The 14,190-nt window shown below is 38.8% G+C and overlaps 1 protein-coding gene across 1 annotated transcript in view; it reads right to left on the bottom strand.

The window, feature by feature from the left end:
- Positions 1-11,209, bottom strand: part of LOC117297682 (gamma-aminobutyric acid type B receptor subunit 1-like) — a 30,678-nt gene extending 19,469 nt beyond the window's left edge. Inside the window, exon 1 of the mRNA XM_033780830.1 lies at positions 10,928-11,209. Within this exon, the coding sequence (XP_033636721.1) occupies positions 10,928-11,209 (282 nt within the window). The remainder of the gene's footprint in view (positions 1-10,927) is intronic.
- Between the last annotated feature and the right edge of the window lie 2,981 nt (positions 11,210-14,190).

Raw genomic sequence — 14,190 nt, 5'->3', positions numbered from 1 at the left:
AACATATAAAAGCACCGTGTAGCCTTGAGGTGGTTTTATGAAATAACAAATCCGATTTAGCCGTAGGGGATGAAGTTTTAGCGATATTTTAATATCCGCTCAATGAACCGCGGGATCGCGTGGTTGGCTCCGTAGGTCACTGTGTAGTCTGTCTTCATTAACAATTTTTAACAGAAAATATTATACAACAATTTATGTTACGATCCTAAAGACAATTTTTCCCGTCCTGTCACAATTTATGTGTACCTATGAATATGGAACATATTCTAATATTGTAAAGTCGTTGTCCAATCAGGGTCCAAGTAAGGAAATTCCATCCCAGGGTTTACAATTGCAAACATGGTTGAAAATAAAGTACACCATGGGGGACGAGGCTGGGTTGTCCCTCAAATTCTACGACAGTACTTGGGATGAATCCGCGTTGTGCTGAAAACGACAACGTATGGCTGAAAAACTACTCACGGTTGCAGATAACCATTCTTCGTCAAAAACGAAATTATCACAGAAGGGTGTCACTTCAGTATAAAACAAAATTGAAATGGCCGCTATGGGTCGAACAAGAATAAGTTGTCCGCAAATGTTGTATCCTGTTCTCGGTGGATGAAAAGGTCGTAAACCTCTCGAGGCAGAGTCGTCGATTGACACGATCAGTTGAAAGAACGAAACAAAACAGATTTGTCCGTATGTATTTGCAACCGTTGTGGCACCCGTAGGCATTGACGCAAGGTGTGTATAATATACGTACTTTGTTTTATCCTGACTTTACATCAATTCGCCGATAACGAGATTTGTCAGATTCAATTCCGGACAATCTTCGATGGGGAGAAATCATGATTAGTAAAGTTCGCTGTCGTAATACACAAGGGGAGGATGGCTAAAGAGAGACCCAAAGCCAAGTCATGTGACCCATTATTATTGAGTTGAGAGAGACAAAATAAATGCACCCTATAACTGCATGCGTGTACTTGTCGAGTTCACGAAAACAGCAATGCCTTGAGGTTTAAGCGTGTCAATCTGTGCAGGGAAAAACAAAGTTGTAAAACGATAACAGTTTGAATTGCATTGCTTTTGTCCACCTTCTGGCAAATGACGTACACCTCAGATAACCTTTTTCATAACCTAGACGGGCACGTCCCCCACATGTTGATGTCCTTCGGATGGGACGTAAAGCAGTTGGTCCCGTGTGTTGTGTAACGCACGTGAAAGAACCATTGCGTTCATGATTTCTCAGGCTTGTGAGCTACTGTGATAATAACGATCGATTCCGAGGCATCGTTTGCTTGTTTACCAGAAAAATATAATAGCGGATATTTTAAATGAGTTGGGTAAATGGCCTAAGCTTTCGATCCAAAACCGGACCTTCTTCAGAGGCATAAAACAAATACAAACAAATACATATCCATTATCGAAAAGGAGAGGGGAAATGGGTTAAGGGAAAGATCCAGAAAGAAGCGGGAATGTTTATATATAAATAATGTGTAATAGTGGTGTGTCATGGCATAGCGAGTTAGAGCACCGGAATCAAGCTCTGTTTTTTTTTCTGGACAGCAGAGTGTTGGTGCGAGTCCCAGTAAGGACACCTGTGAATCTAATCAACACACTTTACCGTGATGCTTCGTCCTTCGAATGGGACATAAAGCCGTTGGTTCTGTTTGTTGTGTAACACTCCTTAAATAACCCAGTGCACTTATCGAAAAGAGAAGAGGGTTCGCCCCGTTGTTCCTGTTTTGATTGGCAGCATATTGTGCCACAGCACCTCGTAAACCATTACAGGGTGCTATGTAAAATGAGTAGATCTCATAATTCAAACAAAGACTTCTGGCCTGAAGCCTTCCCCTTTCATCAACAAGAGTGTTGTTTTTTCTTTTGCAACTTCGTTGACCAATTGAGCCAAATTTTGACAGATTTATTATTTTATGCAATAGTGGGAATACTTTTCTTTGACATTTACCAAAGGTGTCCAATGCTGCCTCTTCAAGATATTGCCCTTCTGTAGAAAGATTGAGAACGGAACTTGACACTGTTGCGAGTCGGGTCAATGCCCGGGGTAGAGCCACACATCACGGCAGCTTAAATGACAATGTCAAAGTACATCTACACAAAAACTATTAAAAGTAATAGTCGCACAAAGTAGAAGCTAATAACCGTGTGTCCTCACGGGATGTTACCCTTGACGACGGCTAAGCAAGCATGCTTTTAAATTATGTCTTTATTGCTGTGACGAAGAAGAGAGACAAAAAACCTTAAAGACACTGGACACTAATAGTAAATAATTATAATAAGACTTGTGTTGCGCACGTAACCACCTTGCTGGGTGTTCAGGGCGCACACTATATTGGTAATTGTCAAAGACCAGTCTTCTCAACATATGCATAAAATAACAAACCTGTGAAAATTTGAGCTCAATTGGTCATTGAAGTTGCGAGATAATAGTGAAAGAAAAAACACCCATTTTACACGAAGTTGTGTGCGTTTAGATGCTTGATTTCGAGACCTCAAATTCTAAATCTGAGGTCTCGAAATCAAATTCGTGGAAAATTACTTCTTTCTCGAAAACGACATTACTTCAGAGGGAGCCGTTTCTCACAATGTTTTTTACTATCAACCTCTCTCCATTACTTGTTACCAAGTAAGGTTTTATGCAAATGATTATTTTGAGTAACTACCAATAGTGTCCACTGCCTTTAAGCGACAAACAAGCAATGACGTCATTGATCAGATTTTTAGCGAAAGTGGTTTTACGGGATATTAATGAAGAGTAAATAGGCTTAACAATGTTTGATTTGACGTCTCTGTGTGGATCTGCTCTATAAGGATGTTGAACTGTATATTAAAGGCATGGACACTTTTGGTAATTACTCAAAACACTTGTTAGCATAACAACTTGATTGGTAATAAACAATGGAGAGCTGTTATAGTATAACACACTGTCTCAGGCCAGTAGTCTCACTCGGTGTATCCCACGACAAACCTGTGAAAATGTTGGCTCATTTTGCTCTTGAAGTTGCAACAGATGAAAGAAAAAACACCCTTGTTGCACTCATGTCTGAAATCTTTTAAAATTCAAGTGAGAAATTACCTCTTTCTCTAAACCTACTTTTTCAGAGGGAGCCGTTTCTCACAAATTCGTTTACTATCAACAGTTCTTTATTATACCCGTTACCGAGTCAGTTTTTATGCTAACAATTATTTTGAGTAATTACCAACAGTTTCAAGTGCCTTTAAGAGAGGATTTTTTTCGTGTGACTTCGTGTCCCCTTTTCTGAAAACAAAATATGTTCCTCATCAGATTTTAACGAGATTGTACGTTACTGCAGTATTATCGGATTTAGAAGTGATTCAAGGGGGACATCAATATTATTGTATGGGTATCCTATGGGTCTGTGCAATCTTGATGAAATAGAAAGGTTTGCGGTAACACCATGTAATGACTACCTCTAATGAGTTGGGGGTGGTTCTGAAAAGAACCGTTGGTTTCAACTCCACGTTTCGATCAGTATGCTCTGATCGTCTTTTTTTTCTCTCTTTAAATTGTTTTGTTAAAGGGAATGTTATATAATACATTTGGTTTGGGGACAGTTGAGTTGTTTTGTATACTTTTGGCCTACATAAATGAAGGTAATCATACGTGGAAACTAACCTGTGAAAAATTGGTTTCAGAAGGTGCGAATCGCGGAACGCAAGAACGGTTTAGCTTGCACATGAAGAATAATCCGTATTGGAAAACATAAGCTGAGGAACATTTCTGACAGCAATTGTCACTGTAAAAGCTGCTATACTTCTCAAGCTCTAACCAGGTATGTTTTTATTTTCATTGATGTGAGAAGTGGTTACCAAACGTATAAACATTCTCTTTAACTGTTTGCGTGAGGGGGGGGGGGGGGGGGTGAATCATCTTCAGACATGCACGATTAACCTTTTTAGAGAAGGATGTATTACAAGAACTGTCCAGACGTAATCTTAGATTTGTTAAGATTCACTTTTGTCAAGCCGAAGCTTATTTTAGCTTAAGATCGTCTTTTGGTTATTCAATTTGTTTGCCAATTGTTGACGCTTTGACGAGTGTGTACTTCTCCCGCGTGCGTGCATCAGCAGTGTTAGGATACGATCTCCTATAATTGCTTCACTTGCACCATTGAATGTTCTAAACAAAAACATAAAAAAAAAACCGCAAAATTTATGATTGAAGAACAAAAGTAGTCGGTTTCTGTCTGAAAACACTTCGATTGAATGGTCCACACACTGCAAAAAACACTGGTTTTAAAATATGTCTTTGGAAAGGTTTGCAATGCAGACACAGTTAAGTATGGGTAGAATTCTTAGCTTAAAAACTGACTTGGTAACGAGCAACGGAGAGAGCTGTTGATAGTATAAAACACTGTGAGAAACGGCTCCCTTTGAACGAACGTAGTTTTTTAGACAGAGGTAATTTCTCACTGAAATATTTGAATTGAATCAGAGACCTCAGCTGAGGTCTGGAATTCAAGCATCTGAAAGCACACAACTTGTGCGACATTATTAGTCCCATTGTTACCTCGCAACTTCGACGACCAATTGAGTTTAAAACAAATTACAGGTTTCTTATTGTATGCATATGTTGAGATACACCAAGTGAGAAGACTGGCCTTTGCCAATTACCAAAGGTGACCAGTGCCTTTAACAATATGCGGACATAATGAATACTTGGAGACCCTTAATATTGGGCAAAATCACTGCTGACTGATGCATTCGGAATGCACCCACGAGAATGCGCAAAATTCCTCACAAAGCATAACTCGTTTTACGCTGTTTTCATGAACAAAGTTGATTCCACTTGATTCGAAAAAAAAAGATACATCAATCAAAGGTTGCTTGGTATTGTTTGTTTATCAAATACCAGAGGGCGTGAATTAAGTTACTCAGTCAAATATACAAAAGTTTCAGACACTTCACTTATGCAATTTTATAAATTTAATTGAATCTTTTGTATGCATCTGGAGATAAAAAACAAAACTGGAATAGAGAAGCGGAGGTTTAGAGTAAGAAAAATGGTGTCTCTTGTGATCCCACTTGGTTAGAACAAAAATCGTCTCAGAATATTTACACAAAACTTAAACAGTTTAATGGTGATAATCGTAGAAAACGTCCCTTGAAATGTTTCTGTCTGGAATGTCATACTTGATGAGAAATAAATGAAACTATTTGTATAATTTGAAATAGATGTCAAGCAAAATTTGTAATCGGTTTTTTACTATTTTCTCGTGACCGAAGCGGCCGATCGATCTCAAGCATCTATAAATAATTCTAATCTAATCTAATCTAATGTTTGTCAGTATATGTATATGGTGGATTAAATGAAGGGCTTACACTGCCAGCAACTGTTTTGTTAGCAAAAAAACTGAACACATTGTAATGCTCCTTTAACCAAAGTGAGCTGAAAGTATTCGGCAAGCTTCAACGAATTTCTCCATTTGACTAACCTGCTGTGGCGAAGAAAATTCTTATAAGCACGATCCCCAAATGTGATTAATCATTTGATTATTTCCTATCCAATTACTCTCTTTGGAAAATTAATTAAGGAAGTTATTTCCGATTCGGTAATTCATAGACTGAATATATGGACAGGAGCCAGTTTGTTTTAATTTTGTTTCATTTTTTATAAATATTTGAGTTTTTATTCTTTGGCAAGACGTGCTCATCCAGAAATTCGCCTCCATATAAAACGACAAAAACGTGCACGATTAAAACCGATGTAAATTCCCCATGTTTGCCTTGTAAGGTTACGCAGCGCAAGCGAATCAAGTGCCCCTAAACCCTTCGAGAACACTAAGAACGTGCGTCTTGCAATAGGGCTTTTAATATTTCCAGTTTGAGGGATGGACAATAATTTGTTGTACTCTCTCATCGTCACGATTTAAGTATAAATTGAAAAAAATGCCGATCTTATCATTCCGTTGGGCGCTTTTAATCTGCTCCAATTTTTTTGGCCCCCAACTAATTTCGCCACTAAACTGTGTATCAAAACATGGTTGAAGATTTACCAGACACGTTCATTATTGTGTATCTAAACTATATCAAGAATATGGGTCAGATTTCATAGTAAGGTACTGACGGAACTGTTCACTTTGAAGTCCTTCTGCAAAAAAGAAGAATACGAAAAGATACAGGGGGACCGTCAGGCCTGTGGTTGAACGTATGATAACTTTTTGAGGATACGTGAATTATTTTTTGTTGGAAATGAGCGCATGCCCAGAGCAACATGAACAATGGAGTTTTACTTATGTGTCTGCTGCCATCTAGCGTTCTAAAGGCTTCCCCTGTGATCTGTATTACTTTGCAGATTGGTCCCCCGTCTTTACGGACAGAGACAGGCAATTGTTTTACATGTATTATGATGTGTTTGCATACAAAAAATTCATTTGATAAACTTGTTGTGACGTAAGCTTTCCATAAACTGTGTACAAAGTCAATAGGAAACTTTAAGGTGCGGGGACACTATTGGTAATAACTCAAAATAATTATAAGCATAAAATCTTACTTGGTAACGAGTAATGGGTAGTTGTTGATAGTATAAAACATTGTGAGAAACGGCTCCCTCTGAAGTAACGCAGTTTTTGAGAAAGATTTTCCACGAATTTGATTTCGAGACCTCAGATTTAGAATTTGAGGTCTCTAACAGAAGCACCTGAAAGCGCACAACTCTGTGTGATAATGGTGTGTTTTTTTCTTCTTCTTTACAGCAAATTGTCACAGGTTTGTTTTTTCATGCATACGTTGAGATACAGCAAGTGAGAAGACTGGGGTGTATTTCAAAAAGGTAGTCCTAACTTAGGACTAGTCCTAGGCAATGCTAAGAGATAGTAGGACCAGTCCTATCTCTTAGCATTGCCTATGACTAGTCCTAAGTAGGACCAGTCCTATCTCTTAGCATTGCCTATGACTAGTCCTAAGTAGGACCAGTCTTATCTCTTAGCATTGCCTAGGACTAGTCCTAAGTTAGGACTACCTTTGTGAAATCCACCCCCTGTCTTTGACAATTACTAACAGTGTTCAGTGTCTTTAATACCGGAAGGACACAAGTTTTAGCAGCGGGCACTGTAACAGTTTATAGATCGATTTTCACAGAACTCAAGAAAGTACTGAGTAAACAGTGCTAACACATCAGTGAGAACAAAATTAATATTGTTTATTATATTATTTTATATTAAGACGTAGTGAGTTGTGTGTTGCTCCGCCTGAAGGGTGTCGAGCGGTTGCTTGATGGGTTTGTGATCTGTCTTTAATTGATGCATTCACTTTGCAGTGATCTTGGTTCATTAAGTGTATTTTATTTTCATCAGTCGAATTTTCCAGAACTTAATGCACATCTAACAAAGAGCAACTTCTAAGAAAAACTTGCACCGTCGACCATTTATATAGGCTGTGTGAAGTCTTCCTGATGCAGAATATTCATTTAATACGTTCTTTTTTTTCTCCCTCGTGAATCTGAACTTTTAACCTTCAGATAAATTTTTTAATTATATACCAGAAACACTCTGCCAAATAAAACTAATCTAATTTTTTTTTTTTATTATTATGTGGCTTCCAAAATTGCAAGAATCGCACACTCTGATGATGAAATGACATGGTTCATGCCAGCACCCATATTCAATTTAAAATTTGTTTGACACTGCTTACTACCCGCGCTAATGAAATTGTACAATATACCTATAGTCCTCTAAACTTGACTTGAAAGATGCCGTCGAATTTAACAGTTTTAATGTGGTTTATTTAGCATAGCGTACCGCGGTACTTCAACGTTATGTAGTACAGGCCTGAGATGTTATAATGTGAAGAAAAGTTTCCCTGATATTAAAGGCAGTGGACACTATTGGTAATTGTAAAAGACTAGTCTTCACAGTTGTTGTATCTCAACATATGCATAAAATATCAAACCTGTGAAAATTTGAGCTCAATCGGTCATCGAACTTGCGAGATTTATAATAATGAAAGGAAAAAACACCCTTGTCACACGAAGTTGTGTGCGTTTAGATGGTTGATTTCGAGACCTCAGGTTCTAAATCTGAGGTCTCGAAATCAAACTCGTGGAAATTTACTTCTGCTCGAAAACTATGGCACTTCAGAGGGAGCCGTTTCTCACGAGCCGTTTCTCAACCTCTCCCCATTACTCGGTACCAAGTAAGGTTTTATGCTAATAATTATTTTGAGTAATTACCAATAGTGTCCACTGCCTTTAAAGGAACATTACAGAATTTGTTTTGCTAACAAAATAGTTGCTGGCAGTGTAAGCACTTTATGTATTATTATACATAAACTGACAAACCTGTAGAAGTTTGAGATCGATCGGCCATGCATCTGGGTCACGAGAGAATAGTGAAAAACCGATTACACATTTTGCATGACATCGATGGAAGAAAAACAAATTAATAAAACGCTCACTGAGCGATAATCTCCTAACGCGGATATAGATTATTTATTTCTCACCGAAAATTTGAGCTCAATTGGTCATCGGAGTTGGGAGAAAATGATGAAAGAAAAAACGTCCGTGTTGGACGAACTTGTGTGCTTTCAGATAGGAATAAAAGATTTCTATAGCTAGGAGTCTTTTATTATTTTAGTGAGAAATTACCTCTATTTCAAAATCTATGCTACTTCAGAGGGAGCCGTTTCTCACAATGTTCTATACTGTCAACAGCTCTCCAATGCTCGTTACCAAGTAAGTTTTTAAGTTTATTCTTGTTTTGAGTAATTACCAAACGTGTACCTTCCCTTTAATGTAAAAAAAATTAAAATAATAAAATAATAATGATAAATGGCGAAACATTTGGTGGACTCCGCCCATCATGTAGTTCATCCACACTCAGAGAGTACCCGGTTGTATAATAAACGATGCTTTAATATAATCTTATTAAAAGTGTTTTTGCAAACGGCTCAAAATCAATATCATTTCAAACTCCACAAATTTAATTCACATCATTCAATTAAGAAAAAAACATGCTGGGGATAACACAATGGTCCCAGACGGTGGAAATGGCCGTAAGGTACGGGCATGGAACAATCGACTTTGTGAAAGCGAAGAGAATTCTATTCTGCGATGTCTTATGGCGGCCTCAAGAGTAATCAAGGAAAACCCATTGACAAGTAATTGCTCAGTCAAACATTAAATATTGAATAATAATGTCTCCAGCTTGCGTTTTATAAACGAAAAGGAGCATCCAAGGATGAGACGGAGATCGACATTGGTTATACAAATATATATAAGTTCTTATTATTGTTCATTTGTTGGATGTGCTAAATTCGATATCGTATATAAAACCGTATATAATTTGTTAATAGTGTCGGCTTTTGAAGAAAAGAAAAAAAGGATAATAACTGTTTTTATATAATCCCAACTAACATTCAAAATATACTTTAAAATACCGGTTTCTTATAATGGACATTCAGTGGCGTAACTAGGGGGCACGGGGGCAACCCCCCCCCCCCCCCATTGATAGCCGTGCCCCCCCCCCCCCCAAGTTGAAATCTGAACGACATGTTACATTAAAGGCAAATACTCAAAACAACTGACTTGGTAACGAGTAATGTAGAGCTGTTGATAGTAAAACATTGTGAAAAACGGCTCCCTCTGAAGTAACGTAGTTTTCGAGAAAGAAGTAATTTTCCACGAATTTGATTTTGAGACCTCAGGTTTAGATTTTGAGGTCTTGAAATCAAACATCTGAAAGCACACAACTTCTTGTGTTTTTTCTTCCGTTATTATCTCACAACTTCGACGACCAATTGAGCTCAAATTCTCACAGGTTTGTTATTTTATGCATTAATTGAGATACACCAAGTGGGAAGACTGGTCTTTGACAATTACCAATAGTGTCCAGTGCCTTTAAGCTTTTATGTTCTAATTTCAATGTTTTCTCTCTTTCATTTGGTCTATTTACATCCATGCATTTACAATGCCTTTTCGTTTACCCCTACTTCAGATTATCTTTTGAAATTAAACGGCATCCAAGAGCACTGAAAAGGAGATTGCTTAGGCAAAATCAAACGGAAACTGAGTCCCATAAGGGACACAAATCACCTAAATGTTAACATTATATTCGCGAATTGTGGAAGAGTCAAGATCCCCCCCCCCCCCCCCCCCTTCGTGAATGTTGACGTTGCGACCACGGGAAGTCCACGGACGTGAAATTTAACGTCAAACTTTATGACTGTGGGAACAAAATGCTGCCGATGCACTGAATTGATAATATACTGGTTTAGAAGGTTCTCTCCAGCCTAACCTCGGTTCGCAGTACTTAAAGGTTCATGCAAGCTCGTGAAACCGAAATAAACGCAAAACAAAATCTCTCGGTTTTCACGAAACGACACTATGATAACACTGCTTATCAAAATGGAGGTCCGCGCGCGTCACACTTATGTCAGTTAAGTTCATAAAATAGTTTATGTGTAAGCTTACCGCCCTCCTCGTACTGCATGGCTTTTATAAGGCCAAAATTGTTGATCGTCCCGCCCGACCGTTCAAAACCCCCCGTGGTGATTTTTTATTTGTTTTCGCCTTCGCTTCAGATTATTTGTTAGCATAAAAACTTACTTGGTAACAAGCAATGGAGAGCTGTTAATATGGCATAAAACATTGTGAGAAACGGCTCCCTCTGAAGTAATATAACGTAGTTTTAGAGAAAGAAGTAATTTTCCGTGAATTTGATTTCGAGACCTCAGAATTAGATTTTGCGGTCTCGAAATAAAGCATATGAAAGCACACAACTGAGTAAGACAAAGGTGTTTTTTCTTTCATTATTATTTCGCAACTTCGTCGAAAACTACGTCACTTCAGAGGGAGCCGTTTCTCACAATGTTTTATACATCAACCTCTCCCCATTACTCGTTACCAAGAAAGGTTTTGAACCATTTTGAGTAATTACCAATAGTGTCCACTGCCTTTAACACTTACGTTTGAGTAGTTGGCGACCAGTTGAAGTTCGTAGTCATCCAGTATACCGTCTTGGCGATTGACGTCATCCCTAGCTAACTCCATTGCACGGTCAATCCCAATCCATGACCCGCCTGGGTTGATCATCATGATCGGAAGTGGTATCTTCGCGGCCCGGCACGTACGGGTCGCCAGCCCCGAGAGCACGGCCGCAATCAACACGGCTGACACCAGGGTCCGACTCGTTACCGGAGTCCGGCTCGCCACGATGTTAAACAGACACATCTTGTCATCAGCAACCATCTTCGTCTCTGTTGTCCAGTCACTGTTCTCTTAGGTTTTTTTTAGTGTTTGGTATAAAGAACACAGTATCCAGTCGTCAATATTTCAGATTTGACGAAATTGAAAACAGTCTTGTCTGTTTGACATAAGCTGACTGTTCATCAAGTAGACTTGTCACTGCTTTTTGAAACTTGATGTCTTTTCACAATCCATTAAAGGGGAGGGAAATATGAACAAGTTAAACATATATAAATTTGTGTCTGTTTACAGATTTGTTTAATTTTTATTTTATTTAAAGACACCCTTTCTTAATATCACTATAACTGATACGAAGTTGACTCTTTTTATTTTATTATTAATTAATCTCATTGATATTATGTAGACTTTCAAGTGTATAACTTAAGTAGATAGGCTTCGGGAACCCCTTTCGTTGAAATGGAACATTCCATGTTCGTACTGGATTCACGCGACCATACGCCTGTGAGAATACGGTACTCAGTATCTAGTCTACTATTCCAAAATATGGCATAATAAAAACTTCTTTTTTTCGTGTGGGAGTATATGATTATGATCGGAGGTGCGTTTCCGTGTTATGTATTAGACACTGGGCACGTTTAGTAATTACTCGAAATTTATGCGCATCAAACTTACTTGATAGTATAAAACATTGTGAGAAACGGTTTGCTCTGGGTGTTTTTTCTTTCATCATTTTCTCGCAACTTTGATGACCAATTGAGCCCAAATTTTCGCAGGCTTTTATGTTTTATGGTTATAATGAGACACACCAAGAAAGAACACTGGTCTTTGTCAATTACGAAATGTGTACCTTCCCTTTAAGAAATGTTTATTAGACAGTAAGTATCTGTGCTAATTAAACAGGCTTTGCTAAATTGGGCCCCGGTCTTTGATAATATTACAAAACGTGTATGTGCCTTTTTCCCGAACTGCGCTTGTAGTTGATCAATCTTCTGCTTCGTTTGAATAAATACCCCTTGCACTCCTTTCGAAAACTAATCCACTCTCTTTATATCTCCGTGGAGCTATCGTGATTACTAATCGGGAATATAGCAGATACTTTATAACAGTAGGAGATTGAACTTCACTGCCTTGAGATTTCATCCCGACCTGTGGGGAAATCACTTTCAAGTGAAGCGGGCCGCGTGAAGAGTTTAATGTTTTGATCATTTTACGCTGATGGAGAGATTGTTATTATAACAAGATCCTCTACCTATAAAGTTGTTTGTCGTCCTTATATATTATTCGTTTTAGGAAGAATCTCAAAGTACACAAACGTCCAACACTCATCATATAAAGTAAATATCTGGGAAAATAAGGAGAGAAAAAAAACCAATAACAACTCTTCATCCAAAATACATCAAGTCGGAAGTCAACAACAACCCCTAGGTCACAATATTGGGCACATTTTGTTTTACACTGAAACCCTTTTTGGGGGCTTTCAACATAAAAGAATAATTTGTGGTCCTACATTATAACGAGTTCGATGCTCTGTTTTCTCACTCATGCACCCTGACTGGCGATACTGACTGATGTAGTCACCGGTAGAGGGCGCAGCTTGACTGTTGGAGGGACCAACTCGAAGGGACTGAGCAATACATGTGGGTGCGTTCGATGAGCTTCCCTTGGGGTCGATCCCGGTCTGTCCCCGGTTCCATCTGATAGCTTTGACGTCACCCGAGTGAGCACCGCGGGGTCGACCCAGGGAAGCTAATCGAACGCACCCTGTATATGAGCCAGATATTCGTGTGATGGGCCTACAAAATCTCTTCTCCAGTCATTCGTGTAGCGGGCGGTAATTAGTGGTGCCGTATCGGCTAGGAACGTTAACACAATGAACGTCGCCAATCAATGACTAATCGCACACTCGGTCAGCAGAGAACTAAATATACGCACGAACAGGTGCAATTAAATCTTCAAAAACAATGAATGTAATTAAAAATAGTCTGAGCCAATTGGGAATGCATCCCCAATTCGTTTACATTTTGCAATTTGTTTAAGTTTTGCTATTTCCCATCTTATCTAAATCATTTACTATAGACGCCTTACATGCTAAGTGTATAAAGAGATGTAACTTGACAAAATACAAAACCTCAATTGATAATTATTATGTTGGCCTAAATTAAAATAGTATTAGCCAAGGGAATAAATACATCTCCAGAAATTTTTTTTCTTTCTCGTTCCCATGTTTCTTGTCTAAAACCTTTACGATAGACGTCGTTATGCAAATTAAACAATACTTTGGTCCGTGATGTGAAGGCTTAGTTAAAAATAGTCTTACTAAAGCCAAGGGAATGAAACCCGTTATATTGCCCCTGTCCCAATGTTTTCAACGTTACTAAAACTGTTATTGACATGTCGTTTAAAACAAACCCTGCAGTGAGGGCTTAACAGACTAACTTACCAGACAAAAGTTAAAAAGGTTTGCTTTGTCGCAACCACAAATTGTTTGCTTAGCAAAGAAGTTTGCTGAGATTCTATCAGGCCTGATTCTTTGCTAATAGCTTTATGAGATTGGGCCCAGCCAAAGTCCTTCGCCGGAAGGGTTAGGTTGCAGCCATTACTTAGCCTCTGCTGCTTTTACCCCCCCCCCCCAGCCCCACCTCCTGACCCCGACCCCCCCCCCCCCCCACCACCCCGGGTACTGAACCCAGACTTCCCCCAACACACGCACCCTCCCCCGTCCCGGTGTGGCGGTTTCAGTCTTCCTCCGTGTTCAGTTTTCCGGGACCCAGTACGGCACTAAAAATTGACTACTTTGCTTATTGTGTGAAACTCTAGAGAGATATTTTTCTCTCCGCAAAAAGAATTTAAAAAAAAATAGTACGCGGATAATAACATACTGAATTTTTAAATTCTGCAGTAATAAGGTTCTAGACCCATAATTAGTGTACTCAGCTTACGTACCCGGGTAACTCGAATCTGTAACCAATTATTTTTCCCCCGCCCCCTGTGTGATAACTAATTTCACATTCGAATAGGCCCTG

The sequence above is a fragment of the Asterias rubens genome, chromosome 12 (assembly GCF_902459465.1).
Source record: "Asterias rubens chromosome 12, eAstRub1.3, whole genome shotgun sequence".
Classification (NCBI taxonomy): domain Eukaryota; kingdom Metazoa; phylum Echinodermata; class Asteroidea; order Forcipulatida; family Asteriidae; genus Asterias; species Asterias rubens.
The sequence above is the reverse complement of the archived record's forward strand: the minus strand, read 5'-3'. Positions and strand labels throughout refer to the sequence as shown.